Raw genomic sequence first — 23,539 nt, forward strand, 5'->3', positions numbered from 1 at the left:
TTCTGTGTACAATATAAACATGAGTTTGAAAATTGAATGGTTTTTACAGTGCAGAAAAGGCTCAACTCCCTTGAGATTCAGATGATAAATCAGAAACCTAATTCCATTTTTTGTTATGTAGAACCATTATGAATGATTTGGTTGTCTTCATTAGTTGCAACCATTAAATAAAGAAAACAATGTTATATTATCATTTGTAAAAACTTTGTTTTCTGTTATTTTCAGGCAATGTGGTTTAATACATCAGCTCATAGCGAAATAGTAAATCTTGATAGTGGAAATATTGATGAAATCTTAGGTAAGTGCTCCTACAGAATTTTATGCAAATTTTTTTCATGAGACTGGGAATGGACTTGGTTTGTATGGACTCTTAGAATGTAATCTAGTCAGGACTATATCATATTTGAAAAAGAAAAGAAATGCAAGACTATGGAAAAGTGCTGAGGGATTAGATTAAATGTGTTACATATCATTCAGGAAAATGAAGTGAATAGTTTGTTTTGGTATTGTAGGCTTCTGTGGAATTATAAAAGGTGCAATCACGTAGACTGAACAGCGAGACATCCAACTACTTCAGTTTGGATGGTACACAACCCTTTCCAGTATTATGATGATTCATTTTCAGTTGGCAGTCTTCTGACTATCGCTATCCTTCATTTTCAGCTCCTTTTTACAAAAAGCTTGTAAGGTGTTCAAATATCTGCTAGACTAATGGTCAACAGTTTACAGTGGTGATAATGATTCAAGCTTCGAGAGACGTATCTTTGAATTCCATACTATGTTCCATCTTAATTAACATTCAACATTCCCAGTTTTTGTCTTACTGCACCTAGTTTTAATAATTTAAGAGCTATTTGCAATTACTAATACATGAACCAGAACTTCTCTGGTTAGTTAAATCAAAGCTTGAACTGTACAGTGAAATCAGAGCACCACTATTTAAAAATCTGAATTTTTCTTCTATTGTAATTGTTTAAAATGCCTGTGAAATGAAAGTCAATGATTATTATTTTGTGAGTTCATTGCTATATTGTACTACCAGGTAAGAAATTTTACATACGCTTTATTCAAAAAGATGGTTATCACATGAAAGCTACAACTTAGATTAATAATTTTCCATATGTTGTAGGAATTATATTACTGGGCGTGGAATTTAATGAACACTGGTGAGCTGGCCCCACTTCCATTGCAATTCAGGGTCCCTTTCCCCAGGAGCAGGGACCACCATTACTGCTGCAGGATCATCACTGAAGCCTGGAATGAGCAGTAGGGATGGCCTCATCAAAACGAGTCAATAAATCCCTGGTGGGAAGAGGATTGAGTTTTAAGAGCAGATAAAGATCTTCAAGAATGGAGGGAGATAGAAAGAAGGAAACTATAAACCAATTAGTCTGACATCTGTCATTGGAGTAAAACAACCGCTACAATCCATTGTTAAGAAAGTAGGAGCAGAACACTTGAAAAGTCATAAAGAATGAATTGTGTTTGTGAAAGGGAAATGGTGTTTTTCAACTTTGAGAGCTCTCTTTATGAATGTAACAAGCAGGGTGAATAAAGGGTACAAGTAGATGTAATGTATTTAGATTTCCTTATGTTGCACCTTATAAAAGTGCAACATAAGGTTAATTGTATTAACTAAGAGCTCGAGTTATCAAAAGTGATGTGTTAGCATGCTTCAAGGAGTGGGGCAACTGACAAGAAACAAATGGAGCAAATGGATAATATTTAGGTTGGTAAACTGTAACCAATGAAGATCTCACCCTAGTGCTAGAATCTCATGTATTCATTATGCCTTAGAATGACTTAAATAAAAGGACCAAATATATTGTAGCCAATTTTGTTACTGATACAAAGGTGGGAGGGAAGCAATCTGTGAAGAAGTTGTAGAGTTTGCAGAGAGATTTAGGTGGGCAAAGAATTGGCAAATGGGGTATGTGGGAAATTTGAGATGGAGATTTGGGTAAGAAGAATAAACAAGCAAAATATTATTTGGGTGAAGAGGGACTGCCGAATGTTCATTACAGATAGATTTAGGTACGTGATTTAAAAGAAAATCACCAGGCATGTCCAGCAAGTAATTGCAAAGAAAAAGTTACAAAGAACAGTACAGCACAGGAACAAGCCCTTCAGCCCACCCAGACTACGCCAACACATAATGGCTTTCCAAACTAAAAACCTCTCGCCTCTACATGGCTCATATCCCTCTATTCCCTACCTACTCACATCTGTCAAGATGCCTCTTAAATGTTACTGTTGTATCTACCTCCATCACCAGCTCTGGTAGTGCATTCTGGCACTTATCACCCTCTGTGTAAAAATTTGCCTCTCACACGTCTTTTAAACTCACCCACTTTTACCTTAAACCTATGCCCCAACTAATTAATATTGCTACACTGGGAAAAGATTTCTGACTATCCATTTTAACCATTCCTGTCATACATTTGTCAACTTCTATCTGGTAGCCCCTCATTCTCCAACATTCAAATGAAAATAAATCAAGTTTGTCCAATCTTTCAACATAGCCAATACTATCTAAACCAGGCAACATTGTGATAAACTATTGCTGTATCGTCTCCAAAGCCTTCACATCCTTTTTGTAGTGTGGCAACTGGAACTGTACACAATTTTACAAATGTGGCCTAATTAAAGTTCTATACAGCTGCAACATGACTTGTCAATTTTTATACTCTGCCCTGACCAATAAAGGCCATGCTATATGCCTTCTTGACTGCCTCATCCACTTGTGTTGCCACTTTGCACTTGTGGACCTGTATGCCTAGATCGCTCTGTATGTTGATGTTGTTAAGGGTTCTGTCATTTATTGTACTCTTCCCTCCTGCATTTGATATTCCAGAGTACATCACATTTGTCTGGATTAAACTCCATTCTCCATTTCTCTGCCAAAATCTCCAACCTATGTCCTACTGTATCCTCTGGCAGTAGTCCTCACTACCTGCAGCTTCCCCAATCTTTGTATTGTCTGCAAATTTACTAATCAGACCACTATGTTCTCCTCCAAATCATTTGCAAACGACAGGGGTCCTACCACCGATCCCTACGGAACTCTACTGGTCACAGATGTCCAGTCAGAAAAACACTCTTCCACCACTACTGTCCTCTATGACTAAGCCAGTTCTGTATCCGTAAGAACATCAGAAATAGGAGCAGGAGTAGGCCATTTCCACACTGTAAGTAATTAATCTAATCTGGCTCCATTTAGTAAGATCTTGCCAGCTCATCAGAGATCACATGTGACTTTACCTTTTGCATCTGCTTGATATGAGGGATGTTGCGTAGCCTTTACTGCTGATGTGATCAGCTTGATATACATGCCATCTACAACATTCTCAGCCTCATGGTTGCTCCATAGTGGGTCCATCTGCAGCTCCAGACAGTCCATGTGGTAAATCAGGAGCTGATTTAGGAAGGCAAATGGAGTGCTGGTCTTTATTGAAAGGGGTTGGCATAGAAAAGCCAGCACATCTTGCTGCAGCTGTAACAGGCACTGGTGAGACAGTATCTGCTGTACTATGCACAGTGATTGGTCTCCTTAGTTAAGGAACCGTCCTGCCACCCAAAAAGCCTTGGGCATACTTGCCAGGGTTCATCTGGTGGGTTACACTCAAATACAGTCCCTACTCATCATTGTTTGAATATTAGTGCTGACAGAATGAACCACTTAAATGGATTTTAAGTAATCACTACGGGTCTCATTGGCTTTCAGGTGAGAAGATAGTCCTTCATTCTTCATAGACCTTACTGCCCTGTATTACATTGCACCCTCCCCATTTCAATATCCCACACATCTCCCCCAACTACCGTTTTGCAGCCTGCATCTGGAGGAGCATTAAATTCCACCCTCTGTGTTTTTACTTACAAACATAGAATTTGTAATATCTGTGTTCGTGCGGTATTGTAGCAATGTCTTTTTAGCTAATGATCAGAATTTTAAGTGTTGTGGAAAGTACTGTTCAAAAGTTAAGTCCTTATAACCTTTTTTATATCTCTCTCTCTCTCTCTCTCCCCGTCCCCACCCCCACTCCACTTCTCCCCCGACCCCAGGCAATGCAGATGTTGCACTAGTCAATTTTTATGCAGATTGGTAAGTGAAACATAGATAATGTGTGGTTTGAAGATTGATTTCCATATTACCTTTCAGGGTGTGGTGACACTGGCAAGGCAGTATTTATTGACCATTCCTAGCAGCTGTATACTGGTAAGCTTTCTGCAAGTGCTGTAGCTTTCGTAATATTGTTCCCACCATGTTCTTACATGGTAAATTCCAGGATTTTGATGTGATGAGGATGACTAAAAAGAAATATGTGACTTTATGATGGCACTTAAGCAGTGGTGCTCTTGTTCTTGATAGTAGAGATCATAAACAGAAATATATTTGGCATGTTGCACTGGCAGACTGATGTTTGAGGGTGTCAGTAATTGATTCCATAGGAGGGACATTTATCAGAGTAATTGCTCTGTCCATTGTTGTATTGACTACAATGGTTTGTAAGTTTAAATCAACTTGACAGTATTTATACTGGGAGCTTACTTGCTTTCTTGGGTATATTATGGACTGCTGATAGATGCAAAGAAAACTGATCATGTGTATTGTAAATAGCTGATAGGAACATGTGTTAACTGTTACAGTTGTAAAGGATTGATAATCTTAGAAATGCATTTTGACAGGAAACATATCTGTACTGAGAGAAGAGAGAATTGATAGGGTGTTCATATTTCCTTTGTGAGGCAGTATGTTACTGCTTCAAGAACCAGTGGAGTCCTTATTTGACCTGAGGCTGAGTAATTCAGAGAGGAAGCTAAAAATGTGGGATAATGCTTGGGGTGGGGGGGGGGAAACGTCAAGCACATAATTATGATCAGTGTAAGAGCAGAACAAGCTACTTTTTAAAACAAAATGTATTTGACTGACGAGTAACCGCGAATGAGAGAATCATCCAGAGTAAATGGATATTTAGTACTTAAATAGGAAAGGAAAAGGATACAGTTCTAGTACATTTCAGTAAGGAAGAAAGGGCTACATTTTGAAGTTGGAAAAATAAATTTATGTTAGTGGATCTTTTTCATGTCTCAGTGTATCATTTAAGAGCAAATGAAGTGCTGTTGAGTTTTATTCCTATTCTAATGTAAGAAAAAACAGCAGAGATTGCATGCTATAGTTTCAGCTCTTAATTGAGAGAAGAATATTGGTCAAGACACTATAAGAATTCCCTTGTTCTTCGCATGCTGCTGTTGGATTTTTAAATATCCATTGGAAAGAGCAGAGATGGCCGCAGTTTACTGGGTCTTGGAAAGAAAGCAGTCCTGTTGACGTAGCACTCTTTCAATACTATACTGAAGCATTAAACTAGATTTTATATTCCAATCGTGGAACAAGCCTTGAACCCATAGCCATCTGACTCAGGTGATAGTGCCACCTCTCAACCAATGCTAACACTGTGATTAGATAAATGATGTTTGATCAAATTTGAAAATTTACAAAACAATATCAATAAATGGGACAGATAAAAGACAGGGAAAAAAAAATTGAAGTTTATATAGAAAAGTTCCTTAAAAGATTTGAAAAAAGGAAGACAATAAATAAGGAAGGTGTATTACTAGATTTTGTCAATCTAAGGGCTACAAATAGTTAAAACAAGAAATTCTAAATACTTGCTTTTCACATTATTTTTCAAAGAGAAATAGCATTGGAGAAGTTATGGGCAATGACCAAATAGCAGTTGCTTATGTCAGATGATGGAAGCTCAGGAAGAAGTAGTAGAAGCATTGACAATAAGTTTCCAACCGAAGGATAGCAGATTATAATAGTTCCTTTTCAACAAAGCACAGAGCATGTTACTTTATCTTTGGTAAACTATTGGAGTTTTTTGTATGGAATGCAGTTTCTAAATACTGAGAGAAGAGAGTTAACCATGTTTAGTCAGTATGGATTTCAGATTTCAAAACCAAGAGCTGAGGAGACTCCTGCAGTCTGGCAATATCTTTTGGAGAGAGAAAGGCTTGAGTTCATGTTTTGAGTTCTATATGATTTTTTTCAAAACTTCACACTTGACCTACCTTATAGAATTGTTCAATAGAGGATATAGATTATCTGTCATTTTATCTGGAGTTTCAGAAGCTAATTTGATATGATGCATGTGAAAGACTCTTGGCTAAAATGATGGCAAGTAGAGTTAGAGAAATGTAACCTGATGGGTAGAGGGATAGTTGGAGGGGACTAAGCAAATTGAGGTAAAACCAAGTTTCTCAAAGTGGTAAGATGTGGTATGTATACTACTTTTTGAGCTAACTTAGATCAATTCTGTGAATGGTTTGAATTTCAAATTTAAGGGAACAATGTTGAAATTTACCAATTATGTGAAATTGTGCATGTTGAATTATGGTGACAATAGTGAAAAACACAGGAAAACAAGAGTTAGCAGGTGAGGGAAATGGGGTGTTGTTCAGAATACAAGAATGTAGTGTTGAACACATTTGAAGTAAGAAAATAAATATTTTCAGATTTTAAATAAAGAAATTTATACAATTTATTAAGAAATTTCATGAGCAATCAAATACTGAAAAACTATTTAAATTGTATTGCATGTACCAGCTAAAATAAGCCCCCTCAAGTAAACGATATAAGCCTCAAAGTCCAATTTAACTATGACCCAATTAGTGGTGGAATTTCGATCAACAGCCTTTGTCTCTAGGTATGTCCAGGGCTGAATTCTTGTGCAGTATGGTTATCTAGAGTTGCACTGCTGAAACATTCCAAAGTTGAATTCATATAAGATTTCCTGTCTTAAGCTCATAGTGGGACATTATTTATGACACTTCTGAAGTCACCAAATCTGTATCTTGCTTTCTTATCAGGAGTAGCTTCTCTGTTTCCTGTTATATTCAGTGTAAGCTAGCTGTTCAAAATGCATTCTGGATCAGTGATGCTGGAAGAGCACAGCAATTCAGGCAGCATCCGAGGACAGGCAAAATCGACGTTTCGGGCAAAAGCCCTTCATCAGGAATAAAGGCAGAGAGCCTGAAGCGTGGAGAGATAAGCTAGAGGAGAGTGGGGGTGGGGAGAGAGTGGCATAGAGTACAATAGGTCAGTGGGGAAGAAGATGAAGGTGATAGGTCAGGGAGGAGAGGGTGGAGTGGATAGGTGGAAAAGGAGCTGGGCAGGTCGGACAAGTCCGGACAGGTCAGGGGATCGAGTTGCTGGAGGTTAGAAGCTAGGGTGAGGTGGGGGAAGGGGAAATGAGGAAACTGTTGAAATCCACATTGATGCACTGGGGTTGAAGTGTTCCGAGGCGGAAGATGAGGCGTTCTTCCTCCAGGCGTCTGGTGGTGAGGGAGCGGCGGTGGAGGAGGCCCAGCACCTCCATATCCTCGGCAGAGTGGGAGGGGGAATTGAAATGTTGAGCCACTGGGCGATTTGGTTGATTGGTGCGGGTGTCTCGGAGATGTTCCCTAAAGCGCTCTGCTAGGAGGCGCCCAGTCTCTCCAATGTAGAGGAGACCGCATCGGGAGCAACGGATACAATAGATGATATTAGTGGATGTGCAGGTAAAACTTTGATGGATGTGGAAAGCTCCTTTGGGGCCTTGGATAGAGGTGAGGGAGGAGGTGTGGGCGCAGGTTTTACAGTTCCTGCGGTGGCAGGGGAAAGTGCCAGGATGGGAGGGTGGATCGTAGGGGGGCGTGGACCTGACCAGGTAGTCACGGAGGGAACGGTCTTTGCGGAAGGCGGAGAGGGGTGGGGAGGGAAATATATCCCTGGTGGTGGGGTCTGTTTGGAGGTGGCGGAAATGTCGGCGGATGATTTGGTTTATGCGAAGGTTGGTAGGGTGGAAGGTGAGCACCAGGGGCGTTCTGTCCTTGTTACGGTTGGAGGGATGGGGTCTGAGGGTGGAGGTGCGGGATGTGGATGAGATGCGTTGGAGGGCATCTTTAACCACGTGGGAAGGGAAATTGCGGTCTCTAAAGAAGGAGGCCATCTGGTGTGTTCTATGGAGGAACCGCTCCTCCTGGGAGCAGATACGGCGGAGGCGGAGGAATTGGGAATACGGGATGGCATTTTTGCAAGAGGTAGGGTGGGAAGAGGTGTAATCCAGGTAGCTGTGGGAGTCGGTGGGTTTGTAGAAGATGTCAGTGTCAAGTCGGTCGTCACTGATGGAAATGGAGAGGTCCAGGAAGGGGAGGGAGGTGTCAGAGATGGTCCAGGTAAATTTAAGGTCAGGGTGGAATGTGTTAATGCAGCCTATCTTGCCATTAACTCTTTCACCTCAGCACATTCCTTACATAGGCGATCTTAATTGTCCATTTTGTCACAAGGTGGCTCATTACCAAGCAGATCTTAAAATAGTTGGTGGTTTTCCTCCATTTCCCTGGGTATGATTAATTGGTAAATTGCTTTTAATTTATAACAGTTTGGCTGTGACCTTTTATCTCCAGAAAACAGTTTATTCCAGGAAGAATTATTGCTGATTCTTTCAATCAATGAACAGTTATTGAAGTTCTGAAGTTAACATTGTCACAATAAGTTAATCAGGCAGGCGGGGCTCTGGACAAGGTCTAATTTAAAACATAACATTTCTGATGGTGTAGCACTCTCAGTACTGCACTTGAAAGCTCAAACTCTAGATTGAGATTTTAACATATAACCTTCTGACTCAGGTGAGAGTGTTACCACTGAGTAGTAGGGGTATACCTATTTTTAAAAAAAATGAAAATTCTAGCAGAACTGGACAGGGTAAATATAAGATGTTCCTAATGCCCAGGGGGTCCAAAATCAGGGGTCACCATCTACAGATTGGGGTAGTCTACTTAGGACTGAGATGAGGAGAAAAGCTTTCACCTGACAGTGGTGAGCTTGTGGAATTACCTGCCACAGAAAGTGATTGAGGGCAAAACATTGAATGTTTTTAGTGCGAAAGAGATCAAAGGGTGTGGGGCAAAAGCAGGACTGTGGTGCTGAGTTGCATAATCAGCCATGATCATATTGAATAACAGAGCAAGGTCAAAAGGCCAAATGGCCTACTATTCTTCATATTTTCTTTATTTCTAGTGCAAAGCTGTGCTGATGCAGAACTGTTTCAAATTGTTAGCATAACAGAGTACTGTCATTTAGCAGGGGGAAGAAACCCATATCATTGTATCTGGAGACTCAAAAGAAAATGGTAAATTTGAGAAATGCATATCATAAGCACTTTTTGTTGCCCATTAGTGGAATAAAGCAATCAAAGGAATGGCTTTCATTAACGAGCATTTTACCAAGAATGAGAGGCTACAGTTGTATAGCGCAATGTCTCTTGAGCTTTATCATCATGGACTATTTATGTGAGCCAAAAGACCCTGTGGATCACTAAATGTGGGTGATCTGAATTCCATCTCTCCCCTTTTGTTCACCAGACAAAACTACTTGAGAGTTAATGGGAACATTGATAGTGCGTTTGATGAGACTCCAAAGAAGTTATATTAAGACAATATCCCACCATTGCTGGAAATCTGAAACAAACATGCTGGAGAAAACCAGCAAGTCCAGCATCTGTGGAGGGAAATAGAGTTAACGTTTCGAATCTGGTATGACTCCTTCAGAGTTTGAGGTTATGTCTGGTTCCAAGTTAGAGACCTTCAGTGGCATATCAAGCTTCACATAAGGCTAGTTCCTCCTTTTGGTTTCCAGTACCTGAAGTGTTGAAAATCTCACTTTGTGCTAATACATCTGCCACTTTTCATTGTGCTATATGATGACTCATGCCATGCATGTGGAAGTTGGTCTGATTGTGTGTTGTCACCCAGGTGATGGAGATGAAGGTTTTGGTCTGTTCTCTCATACCATTTTGACTTTAATACTGCACTAGAGTGACTTGGACTTTGCATGTATCTGTGGACCACCAGAAAGAGTCCAGGGCCACAATTTGAGAACCACTGTGATAGTGGAGATAGGAGAAGATTAATTTTTTTTCCACAGTTTAGAAGATTAGCTGGTGGCCAAGATTATGAATTTTGGGATAGCGTATGAAAAAAAAAATTGTTTGGGCTTGTAGGGCAAAAATCATGAGGCTAAAAAGTGGAGAATAGAGAAACTTTTTTTTTGTGCACAATCCTGATTAAACATTTGATAAATACTTTTATTTATGCTGCCCATATACAAGAATATGTAACATGGGAACAGGAATGAATACATATGAAATAGGAGCAGAAGTGGACTAATCAGCTCCTTGAGCCAGCCCTCACTTTCATAAAATCATGGCTGATTTATTTATGATATGGCTTCCACGTTCTCATCTACCTCGATAACATTGATTCCCTTGTTTAGCAAGTATGTATCCATCTGTCTTAAAATTATTTAATAACTATACCTCTACAGTCTCAAGGCAGTCCCAAATTTGCACAACCCTCTTTCTCCTCACCTCTGACCTGAAGGAGATCACTAATTTGTAAAAGAATGCTCCTAGTTCTAGACTGACACAAGAAGAGATATCCTTTACACTTTCATCTTGTCAACATCATTTAGATCACCATTCACCCTTCATTCAGCCAACTTGATTACATGTTATACCTGAATACTAACCTTCTATGGCTCATGTAAGAACACCTTGGTGGGCCAAGGGGTGGCATATGGAGTTTAATTTCTATAACTGTGAGGTGTTGCATTTTGGAAAGGCAAATCAGAGAAGGACTTATATACTTAATGGTAAGGTCCTGGGGAGTATGGCTGAACAAAGAGACCTTTGAATGCAGGTTCATAGTTCCTTGAAAGTGGGGCCACAAGTAGACCGGATAGTGAAGAAAACGTTTGGTATGCTTGCCTATATTGGTCAGTGGATTGAGTGTAGGAGTTGGGATGTCATGTTGCAGCCATACAGGGCATTGGTTAGGCCATTTTTGGAATATTGCATTCAATTTTGGTCTCCTTCCTATAGGAAGGATGTTGAGACATGTGAAAGGCTTCAGAAGAATTTACAAGGTTGTTGCCAAGGTTGGAGGGTTTGAGCTATAGAGAGAGGCTGAATAGGTTGGGGCTGTTTTCGCTGGAGTGTCTGATTCTGAGGGGTGACAATATAGAAGTTTATAAAATCATGAGCATGGATAAGGTGAATATGTTGTTAAAAAAGTATGTTTTCTCCAGGTTAGAGGAGTCCAAACCCAGAGAGCATAGGTTTAAGGTGAGGGGGGGGAAGATTTAAAAGGGACCCAAGAGGCTACTTATTCACCAAATGCTGGAAAATGGGACTAGATTAATTTAAGGATATCTGGTCAGCATCGACGAGTTGGACTGAAGGGTCTGTTCCACGCCGAGCAGCTCTGTGACTCTATGACCTAGATCCTTCTGAACCTCTGAAATCTGCAGATGTTCTCCACTTAAGTAATACTCTGCTTTTTCGCCAAAGTGAACAACTTCACATTTTCCCACATGATATTATATCTGCTAGATTTTGCTCACTCACCCAACCCATCTGTATATGTCTATATCTTCCATAAGTCATTTTAACAACATACTTTTCTACCTATCTTGGTATTATCTACAAATTTATTTATCATTCCTTCTTTCCCCTCAGCGAAGTCTTTGTAAATTGTAAACATTTTCTAAGCTCCCTAGATTCAGCAATGCTTCCAGCAGACTGGAAAGGAGCAAATTCAAGGAAGGAAGGAAGGAAAGCAAAATGACAGGAAAGTATCGGCCAATTAACTTGAGGCCCCACCACAAAACCCTGTGGGATTCCACTTATCACGTCCTGTCAATCAAACAAACACATTTATGCGTACAGTACCCGCAGGGGATATGTTCCAAGACCTACCACAGAAGCCCGAAACTGCAGACAGGAGCTAACCCATTCATTTCAATGGGAAATTTACCTTCCTGGCAATGTCCTGGTTCTTGGTTCCGGAAGGTTCCCTTTTATGTTTTTGGGCCATGGGAAACCGCGCATAAGTGAAACCACGGAAAACGATTCCCTGGATACGGGGCTCACCCTGTACTCAGTTTTCTGCTCGCTACGCAATCTTCTATCCAATGTATTACACCTTACGCCATGAGTCCTTTATTTTCTACGCTCACTTTTTATGACACCTTGTCAAATGCCTTTCAGATATCCAATTATAGTATACCCACAGCGCATATTCCTCCTTCAAAAAAACTCCAAAAAGGTGGTTAAATATGGTTTTTGTGAAAGGAAAATCATGCTGTTTCTGATAATCTTGAATTTTTCAAAGTACCTCTTTGATGTTCAACTCTAACACCTTTTGCATCACCAATGTCAAGTTAATTGGCCAATAATTTCCTGTCATTTGGCTTCTCCCCATTGTTGAATTGAGGGGTGATCTTTGCTACTCCATAGTCTGCCCAAGAGAGTCGAAAAAATTAACAGCAGTGCGCCTATCTCATTAGCAACCTCACTTGAGACCCTTGGATCAAATCCATTTGGACATGGATACTTGTCAGCCTACAAATCCATTAGTTTGCATAAAACCTCTTTCCTCCTAGTCATTGAGGGTCTCTTTGTTCATGATTGCAATTTTTTGGTATTTCTCTTTCCCTTCCGCTTCCTTATTTCAAACTATTACTGGAATACTTTTTGTATTCTGTATGGTGAAGATAGAAGCAAAATATTTGTTCATTTCATCCACTATTTCTTTATTAGCTACCATTAACTTCCCATTCTCATTCTAGAGGACCAACATTCCATTTTAATTTTTTCCTTTCTGAATGCTTGTAGTGTATATCTGAATCTTGTATATCTGAATATCTGTTTTTAATTAACCTAGTTGGCTTCTCATTCTCTCGTTTCTTCCATCTGATTAACTGTTAATCATTTCATTCTCTATATTCTGACGAATCATCTGACCTGCAACTCAATTTTGTGCCGTTGTATTCTTTTACCTTCAGTATGATGCTTTCCCTAACTACTTTGGTTAACTGCAAATGATGGGACTTCCCTTTAGAATTTTTGGTGAGGGTTTTATTTTGAATGTCCTGAAATATGCCTGAAATATCTGACCATGTCTCTCTCTAACTGTTATCACTCATCTCTGGTAAAATATTTATCTTGGGAAATGTGATGAAGCTGTGGGTGAACTATATCTTTTAAGAGAGTTAAAAGCTAACAGTGACAGCACCAAGTGTTCTCAATAAGACACAATGTAACGTGCTCCAGCTACTGGAATAGCTGGTTGCCTGGAAACAACAAAAAACAGATTCTAACTAGGCCAGTCAGTTTAAATTATTCCCCTTAAATATACCAATTTCCAATCAAGTTTAAATTGGCTTTTAAGATTGTCAATGTACTCAATAACACAATCCAATGCTGTGGGATATAAGACTGGGGGGAAATTGAACAGTTAGGAGGAGAACTGCCAAGCTCCAGCAGGTAAAAGATTGCCTGAAAAATAGCTGTTAAAAGTATCTTTTTTGATCAGTAACCTGTGAGGTAGAATCCCTAAGAAGAAGAAAAGAAGACACAAAGATCCAAATAGAAGAACCGAAAGCTGCCTGGTTTTGAGATAAGTGTTATTTTGTAAATCTTAGTTGGGAGTTTTATCGGACTAGTATTATAGAAGGAAAGGTAACAGATAGGTTAGAGTAGGGAATTGTAAATAATTGTTAGTTAATTATTCTCTGTTATACTTTAAGAAATAAAGTTGTTAATTTTTACTTAGTTTTTGGCCACTCAAATCTTTACAGATTACTGCACAGGATAAATCTGTGTTGCTGGTTTTAAATTAAGCAGGAGAGTTTGCTCCGTGTCGTAACAGTTTGGGGGCTCTGGTCCATGATCTGAACTGGTTTTGACAGATTTTGGGGGTACAAAAGATCCCAGCAGATTTAAACACTTTCAGGTAAGTGTCCGAGGTCTTTAAATAAAACATAGGTGAGACAATTTGTTTAATTTTGGGGACTTGTGATTAATTAAATTCAAAATGAAAGAAATAGCTCTTAAAATTGCTAAATAGGTTCTAGGATTTGAAGACGATTCTCAAATTTGCCAAGAAAGTTTTAGAAGGAAAGAAAAAGGCCATGCTTCTGGAATTAGCAAATAAGTTAGATTTGGGTTTAACAAAGGATAAAAGTAAAGCTGAAATTGTAAAGAGGGTACTCAAACACTTAGGTGTTGCAGTAGAGGTAGAAAAACTTGAATTACAGTTGAAGAAAATGGAGTTAGAAGATAAGCAAAGAGAGAGGAAAGAGAGAAGGAGTGAGAAAGGGAAAGAGATAAAAGAAAGAGAGAAGAGAGAGGCAGAAAAAGCAGAGAGAAGGTTTTTAATTGAGCAAAGAGAGAAAAAGGGAGAGACAAAAAGAGAGAATTTGAATTTGAGAAGTTGTGACTTAGTCAGCAAAGTCAAGTTAACAGGATGGAGACGAAAAGAAAAGGTAGTGATATATATAAATATGTCAAAACTGCGCCACATTTTGATGAGAAAGATGTTGAAGCCTTCTTTATTTCATTTGAAAAACTGGCTAGTCTGAGGATTTATGGGTAATGCTAGTTCAGACTAAACTGTTAGAGCTAGTGAGGTATTTGGTGCCATGTCAGATGAGGGGTCAAGAGATTTTGAAGGGTTTAAACTGGCTATTTTATTATCAGTTGGTACTTGAAGCATACAGACAGCGGTTCAGAAACACACAGAAGAAGCCAGGTCAAACTTATATGTTGAGTTCGAAAGAATTAAACACAGTCATTTTGATGGATAGGTACGTGCTTTGAAAATAGATAGGTCATTTGAGGCTCTAAGACAGTTTATTCTGCTGGAGGAGTTTAAAAATTCACTTCCAGAGATGGTGGTAATTCATGTGGAGGAACAAAGTTCAGAAAGTGAGAAGGGCAGCAGAATTAGCAGATGAGTACATGTTGGTGCATCAAACAAGCTTCCGGCCAGAATTTCGTTCTGTGAGGGATAGAAGTTGGGTGTAGGGAAGATCCTACAATACTAAACCAAGAGTAGAGAGCACTAGTAAGGGTTTACCACAGGATAAAAAAGAAGCCCAAGAGTGTGGAAAGGAGGTGAAGGCCTCGGGTGTGGTAAAGTGGGACATGTAAGGTGTCGACCACAGTGCTGATCATTAAAGAAAGACTCCGTGGGAAAAGATTTGGTAAAAGAGGCCAAGCCAGTGGCATTACTGAAGGTAGTAAACAAGACCCCATCAGAGAGCAGCGGGAGCTGGGCAGAAGTGAAGGCAGTGCGCAAAGCCGTTCGGGAAGGTAAGTGATTGTTATTAGTTGTTGTGTTCTAGACCCCAGGTCCTACAAAGTCGGGCCTCCCTCCTCCTCTAACCTAAATTAAGAGTCCACAGACTTGTCCCAAAAAGAAGGTCCAAGGAAGTTCCTATGGATTGAAGAGTGAGGCTTTTGCTCAGGAGTCTTTGACAAGCAGGTTGAGTGAAGTGATTACGCCACAGTTGAAGAGGGTGAAGACATGACTGCCAAGCTGGTTCAGTGTACTACGTGCTTGATGTGGGAGGTCAACGACTCTGGTGTGTCTCGCTCGTATAAGTGTGGAAAGTGTGTGCACGTTCAGCTACTGACAGAGCATATTGCAGCACTGATGAAAGAACTCGAGGACCTTAGGCTCATCCGAGAGAATGAGATCTTTCTGGACAAGACTTTCAGCGAGGTTATTATACCAATCATACCAGAAGAGAGCAGACAATGAGGAAGGCAGAGAGGAGACAGGTGTAAGAGACCCCGGGGGAAGTACCTGTCAGGAACAAGTTGAATCTTTTGGAAACAGTAGAGACAGATGACACTGCCAGTCCGAGAGGCGGCCAGGTCTGTCAATCAAAAGTTGGCGCAGAGGCAGAGCGGAAGAGTCGGACATCGCACAGAGCCGTGGTAATAGGGGACTCCATAGTGAGAGGAACTGACCGGGGTTTTTGTGGCAGCAGATGGGACTTAAGCATGGTGTGTTGCCTTCCTGGTGCCAGGATTAAAGACATCACAGGTGGAGTGCAGGAAATCCTCAAGGACGAAGGTGAAGAGCCAGAGGTGGTGGTACATGTCGGCACAAATGATGTCGGGAAGAGGAGGAGGAACGTGCTACAGCGGGACTTCGGAGAACTAGGAAGAAGGCTGAAAAGCAGGACGTCCAGGGTGGTTATCTCCGGTTTGTTTCCAGTTCCTCGGGCTGCTGAGGCCAGAAACAGGGAGATAATGGACTTGAACGTGTGGCTGGGGAACTGGTGCAGGAAGCAAGGATTTAAATTCTTGGATAACTGGGGTATGTTTTGTGGTAAGCATAAATTCTACAAGAGAGACTGTTTGCACCTTAATATATTAGGGACCAGCATTCTGGCAGGCAGGTTTGCTACTGCAACACAGCTACGTTTATACTAAGTAGAGGGGGGAGGGGACAAACTGGATGTTTTAGAAGGAAATTGAAGGGAAAGTTAGAACAAGAGAAGTCAAGAAAGACAACTGTATCAATGAGGCAGAAAACTCAGAAAGGGATCATGCTGTAAGGTTGAGTGAAATAGGAGTTGATGGGAAGGGTGAGGGCAGTAACAAATTAAGAATACTACACATGAATGCACGAAGCATTAGAAATAAGATGGATGAGCTTGAGGCTCTTTTGGAAATTGGCAGATACGATATTGTGGGGATAACTGAGACGTGGCTTCAAGTGGACAGGGCCTGGGAAATGAATATTCAAGGCTACACGTGCTATCGTAAGGACAGACTAATAGGCAGAGTGGGTGGGGTGGCAATGTTGGTAAGAGATGATATTCAGTCCCTTGCGTGGGGGGACCTAGAATCAGGGGATATAGAGTCAGTATGGATAGAGCTGAGAAATACTAAGGGTAAAAAGACCCTCTTGTGAGTTATCTACAGGCCCCCAAACAGTAGTCTGGATATCGGATGTAAGTTGAATCAGGAGCTGAAATTGGCCTGTCGCAAAGATGTTACGAGAGTTGTTATGGGGGATTTCAACATGCAGGTAGACTGGGAGAACTTTGTGGAGTGCCTCAGCTGTTCTGGAGCTGGTGCTGGAGCCGACCAGGGAGAAGGCAATTCTGGATCTGGTATTGTGCAACGAACCAGAATTGGTCAGGGACCTCGAAGTGAAGGAGCCATTGGGAAGTAGTGACCATAATACAATAAGCTTCAATCTGCAATTTGAGAGGAAGAGGGTACAATTGGAAGTGACAATATTTCTGTTGAATAAATGGAACTATGGAGCTATGAGGGAGGAGCTGGCCAAAGTTCAATGGTGCAATGTCTTAGCAGGGATGACCGTGGAGGAACAATGGCGGATATTTCTGTGTATAATGCAGAAGTTGCAGGATCAGTTCATTCAAAAAAGGAAGAAAGATCCTCTGAGGAGGCATGGGTGGCTGTGGCTGATGAGGGAACTTAAGAAACATATAAAGTTAAAAGAGAAAAAGTATAACATAGCAAAGATAAGTGGGAAAACGGAGGACTGGGAAGCTTTTAAAGAACAACAGAGGATTAATAAGAAGGAAATACGCAGAGAAAAAATGAGGTACGAATGTAAACTGGCCAATAATATAAAGGAGGATAGTAAAAGCTTTTTTAGGTATGTGAAAAGCAAAAAAATGGTGAAGTCTAAAATTGGGCCCTGGAAGACATAAACAGGAGAATATATTACGGGGAACAAAGAAATGGCAGAAGAATTGAATTGGTACTTCAGATCTGTGTTCACTGGGGAAGACACAAGCAATCTCCCTGAGGTAACAGTGGCTGAAGGACCTGAACTGAAGGGAATTTATATTTGCCAGGAATTGGTGTTGGAGAGACTGTTAGGTCTGAAGGTTGATAACTCCCCAGGGCCTGATGGTCTACATCCCAGGGAACTGAAGGAGATGGCTCGAGAAATCGTGGATGCGTTGGTGATTATTTTCCAGAGTTCGATAGATTCGGGATCAGTTCCTGCGGATTGGAGGGTGGCTAATGTTATGACTTTTTAAGAAAGGTGGGAGAGAGAAAGCAGGAAATTATAGACCAGTTAGTCTGACCTCAGTGATGGGAAAGATGCTATTATAAAGGATGAAATTATGACACATCTGGATAGTAGTAACAGGATAGGTCAGAGTCAGCATGGATTTATGAAGGGGAAATCATGCTTGACTAATCTTCTGGAATTTTTTGAGGATGGAGCTCTGAAGATGGATGAGGGAGATCCAGTAGATGTAGTGTACCTGGACTTTCAGAAAGCTTTTGATAAAGTCCCACATAGGAGGTTAGTGAGCAAAATTAGGGCGCATGGTATTGGGGGCAAAGTAATAACTTGGATTGAAAGTTGGTTGGCTGATAGGAAACAAAGAGTAGTGATAAACGGCTCCATTTTGGAATGGCAGGCAGTGACCAGTGGGGTACCGCAGGGATCAGTACTGGGACCGCAGCTTTTTACAATATATGTTAATGATATAGAAGATGGTATTAGCAATAACATTAGCAAATTTGCTGATGGTACTAAGCTGGGTGGCAGGGTGAAATGTGATGAGGATGTTAGGAGATTATAGGGTGACCTGGACAAGTTAGGTGAGTGGTCAGATGCATGGCAGATGCAGTTTAATGTGGATAAATGTATGGTTATTCACTTTGGTGGCAAGAACAGGAAGGCAGATTACTACCTCAATGGAATCAATTTAGGTAAAGGGGCAGTACGGAGAGATCTGGGTGTTCTTGTACACCAGTCAATGAAGGTAAGCATGCAGGTACAGCAGGTAGTGAAGAAGGCTAATAGCATGCTGGCCTTCATAACAAGAGGAATTGAGTATAGAAGCAAAGAGGTTCTTCTGCAGCTGTACAGGGCCCTGGTGAGAGCACACCTGGAGTACTGTGTGAAGTTCTGGTCTCCAAATTTGAGGAAAGACATTCTGGCTATTGAGGGAGTGCAGCGTAGGTTCACGAGGTCAATTCCTGGAATGGCGGGATTACCTTATACAGAAAGACTGAAGAGACTTGTATACCCTTTAGTTTAGAAGACTGCGAGGGGATCAGATTGAGACATATAAGATTATTAAAGGATTGGACACTCTGGCAGTAGGAAACATGTTTCCAATGATGGGTGAGTGCCAAACCAGAGGACACAGCTTAAAAATACGGGGTAGACCATTTAGAACAGAGATGAGGAGAAACTTCTTCACCCAGAGAGTGGTGGCTGTGTGGAATGCTCTTCCCAGAGGGCAGTGGAGGCCCAGTCTCTGGATTCATTTAAGAAAGAGTTTGATAGAGCTCTCAAGGATAGTGGAATCAAGAGTTATGGAGATAAGGTAGGAACCGGATACTGATTAAGGATGATCAGCCATGATCATATTGAATGGTGGTGCAGACTCGAAGGGCAGAATGGCCTACTCCTGCACCTATTGTCTAAGAAGAGCCGAGGACCTACAGGAGAATGCACAGCCTCGGCAGGGGTTGGATATAGAGTTAGTACTTGATCTCTACAAAGAATTCGCCTCGGTAAAGTTTATTCAAAGAACAGGGGAGAAGGACAAGAAGTTATAATTTTGAGAGATACAGCATCTAACCAGTCACTGATGGTAAGGGATGAGCAAATATGCACTCTTTCTGATCTGTTACCTGAGAGTGTGGTCATTTGTGGGATAGATGGACAGCAATTTCGCTTTTCCCATGTAAGATCAGGTTGGAGTGCCAACTTAAGACTGGGGAAGTTACAGTGGGAGTGATTGACAGGGTCAATTCCAGGAATTCAGTTTGTTGTTAGGAATGATTTGGCAGGATCCAAGGTGGGAGTGACACCCCCTGTTGTGGAGAAGCCCAAGGAAGACCAAGAAACTGAAGAGTTAAAACAGAAATATTTAACTCTTTATATTAAATATTTAACTGGTATTTTCCCAGACTGCATGGTAACCAAATCTCACTATCATAAGTCACAGCATGAAGCGAAAAGTAAAGAGAAAGATAAAGGAGTTGAGGTTCAGTTAGCAGGTACTCTGTTTGACGTAATGGTGCAGGAAAAACCTGAACAGGCAGAGGGCCAGACAGAAGTGTTTAGTCTTAAAAGGCCAAGGGACTTATAACAGCAAGACAAGACTAAAAGATATGTATGTGGATGTATACTCTGAAAAGGAGCCAAAATATTCTGGAGGGTTATTATCTGAAAGATGAAATCCTAAGGCAGAAATGGAGACCGCGGCAGGTTAGTGCAGAGGAGAAATGGAATGCACCAAATTGTAGTGCCAGTAGCATACAGACAGGTGTTACGGGTAGCACATGAACTACCTGTAGGAGATCACCTAGAGGTACGAAAGACTCAGGCTAAGGTACAAAATTATTTTTTATTGGCCTGGAATGCACAAAGATGTGGTTAATTTTTGCCATACATGTCATACATGCCAAATGGTAGGTAAGCCACGAGCGGTAATAAAACCAACATCTTTGTTGCCAATTCCTGCATTTGAAGAAACTTTCACGCTGATTATAATTGATTGTGTAGGTCCCCTCCCGAGAACTAAAAGTGGGAACCAGTACTTGTTGACCATCATGGATGTGTCTGCCAGATTTCTGGAGGCATTTCCATTACAGTGTATCAAAGCAAAAAGGGTAGTAGAGGAGTTAGTAGCTCTCATCACACGGTATGGACTGCCCTGAGAGATTCAGTCGGACCAAGGGTCAAATTTTACTGCTAGGCCATTTAAAAAGGTTATGGATAGGTTAGGTATACAGCACTTTAAATCCAGTGTGTATCATCCTGAATCCCAGGGAGCTTTTGAAAGATGGCATCAAACTTTAAAGACCATGTTGAGAGCATACTGTCAGGATTAGCTGAATGATTGGAATAAAGGTATCCTATGTATATTGTTTGCCATTAGAGATGCCCTAAGCAAATCTACTCAGTTTACTACCATTTGCGTTAATATTTGGTCATGAAGTGAGAGGCCCTTTGAAATTAATTAAAGAAAAATTGACAGGACCAAAGTCTGAGGTCTCACGCTTAGATTATTTATCAGAGGTGAGGGAGAGATTAAACCAAGTTGGTGAGTTAGCTAAACAGCACCTAAAGAGGGCACAGTATAGAATGAAGCACGTGGCAGATAAAAGCTCTGAGACTCTGACGTGTTAGTACTGTTACCAGTGATAGGAGATCCCTTCAAAGCCAGGTTTAGTGGTCCCTATCAAATTGAGAAAAAGTTGAATCAGATGAACTATTGAGTAAAGATGTCAGATAGGGGAAAAAAAAAGGTATTGAGTATGTCGTATGAACATGTTGAAACAGTATTATTCTAGAGAGAAAGAACCGGAGAAATAGGTGAGGAATCAAATCCAGATGATGTGGATTTTGATGTGCCTCAAAATAGATTACAAAAAGTAGTCCTTGAGGTGTGGGATAGTTTAGTGAGCTATCTGTCTCAGGAGCATAGAATGCAGTTGAAAGATTTGTTACTGCGGTAAAAGGACATATCTAAGAAACAAATGGGAGGACTAATGTTTTTGTACATGAAGTAGACGTAGGATAAAACAACACCACTATCAGCTTAATCCTTTCAAAGCCAGATAGGCCCAAATGGAGGTGGAGGCCACGTTCGATGAGAACCTCATCGAACCAAGCCAGAGCATCCTAGTTCCCAAACCGGGCGGTACTCAACAATTCTGCGTGGATTATCAGAAGGTCAACGCTGTTACAAAATTTGACTCCTATTCAATTCCTAGATTGAATGACTGTATTGAGAAAGTCGGACAAGCCAGTTACATCACCAAGTTGGACTTAATTCGTGGTTACTGGCAGGAACCTTTATCAGAGTTGGAGCTTTATCAGTTTAAAGTGATGCCCTTTAGAATGAAGAACATGCCTGCCACATTCCAAAGACTCATGAACTTAGTTGTGGCTGGGTTAACAAACTGCAGTCTATTTGGATGATATAGTGATATTTACTACGTCCTGGAAAGATCACATGGTACAGTTGGCAGAGCTCTTTGAACGACTACGAGAAGCAAAACTGGTGATACACTTAAAAAGACAGAATTAGCGAAAGCAGAGGTGACGTTCTTGGGACATAACATACGTCATAGAAAGTTGACCCCACGGAATGCAAAGACTAAGGCCACCGAGGAATTTCCACGACCAACCTTGAAGAAAGAGGTGCTTTGATTCTTAGGACTTCGCGGATTCTATCAGAAGTTTCCAAACTTCAGTGGTGTAGTGGCACCGTTAACTGATTTGCTGAAGAAAAACACAAGGTTTTGGTAGACAGAACCATGACAGGAGGCATTCGACCATTTGAAATCAATATTAACCACCAAACCAGTTTTAGCTATACCAAACTTCTCAAAACCTTTTACAGTCGCCATTGATGCTAGTCACATAGGAGTTGGAGCTATACTCCTACAGGAAGATGAGGATGAAATGCCAGTTGGTTCCTTTTCAAAGAAGATCAACAGATACAAGAGGAAATACTCCACAATCGAAAAGGGACTATTGAGTTTGGTACCGGCCTTACAACATTTTAATGTGTATGTCACGAGCAATGTGTCTGAAATGGTTGTGCACAGTGACCACAATCCGCTTTCATTCTTAGAACGTTTTAAAAATAAGAATATGAGACTATTTCATTGGAGTCTTATGTTACAGGCTTTAAATTTTAAAAATCATACGTGTTGCAGGTCGGAAGAATGTAATCACAGATGCCTTATAGTGGATTTAACTGAGTTTAAATAAATACAAATCTTATCTTCATAAAAGATTAGAAGTTAAGGTAAATTTATGTTAATGTTATCTGTATGTTAGGGTAATGTGTTTTAAAAGTAGAGAAAAAAAAGAAGCCATGTTTTCATTATAATGGTTCATTTTTTCTTAAGTGGGTGGAGGTGTTATGAAGATATGGGTGAACTATATCCAGGTGTTCTCACTAGAACACAATGTAACATGTGCTCCAGAAAGTAGAGTAGGTGGATGCCTGGAAAAAACAAAAAACAGATTCTAAAGGGGCCATTCAGTTTAAATTATTCCCCCAAAAAAACACCAATTTCTGATCAAGTTTGAATTGAGTATATTGACCATCTTAAAAGCCAGTGACACAATCCAATGTTCTGGGTATAAGACCGGGGCAAATTTGAACAGCTGGGAGGGGAACTGCCAACCCCCCAACGGGTAAAAGATTGCCTGAAAAATAACGCTCTTAAAAGTACCTTTTTTGATCAGTAACCTGTGAAGCAGAATTCCTAGTACCTTTATGGACAATTCTTTCAACCTTAAATTATTGCATTAGTTATAATATATCTGCTTAAACATGTTTTTATTTGAGATTGTATTGAAAAACATTAGGAATAAATAGGTCACCTTTCAGTTTTATTTGGGAACTACATTTGTGTCTTATCTGTAGTCAAAAAGGAATTTAATGAGGAGCAGGTGACCTTAGCAATGTCCACTTATAAATCAAATTTCTACATTTCTGGAATATATATCTTTAAGTAGATGTAAGTCCATTTGCTTTATACCATCTGCAAAGTGAGTTTTGCATTGCAGATGTTGAAATTAATTATATAAATTTGGCTTGAAGTACAGACAACGCCAACATTTTCAAAAAGGTTCTCAGACAAAGTGAGAGTTATTGTTCATG

General features: G+C 40.5%; 1 protein-coding gene across 2 annotated transcripts in view; it reads left to right on the forward strand.

The window, feature by feature from the left end:
- Positions 1–23,539, forward strand: part of erp44 (endoplasmic reticulum protein 44) — a 99,758-nt gene that overhangs the window by 26,771 nt on the left and 49,448 nt on the right. Inside the window, exons 2-3 of one of the 2 annotated variants that reach the window (XM_043690040.2) lie at positions 226–298; positions 4,063–4,102. The exons of the other annotated variant lie outside the window; for it this stretch is intronic. Of the exons in view, the coding sequence (XP_043545975.1) occupies positions 226–298; positions 4,063–4,102 (113 nt within the window). The remainder of the gene's footprint in view (positions 1–225; positions 299–4,062; positions 4,103–23,539) is intronic. 2 annotated transcript variants of the gene reach the window in all.

The sequence above is a fragment of the Chiloscyllium plagiosum genome, unplaced genomic scaffold, assembly GCF_037043375.1.
Source record: "Chiloscyllium plagiosum isolate Xiang-an unplaced genomic scaffold, Cpla_swu_hap1 HiC_scaffold_5, whole genome shotgun sequence".
NCBI lineage: Eukaryota > Metazoa > Chordata > Chondrichthyes > Orectolobiformes > Hemiscylliidae > Chiloscyllium > Chiloscyllium plagiosum.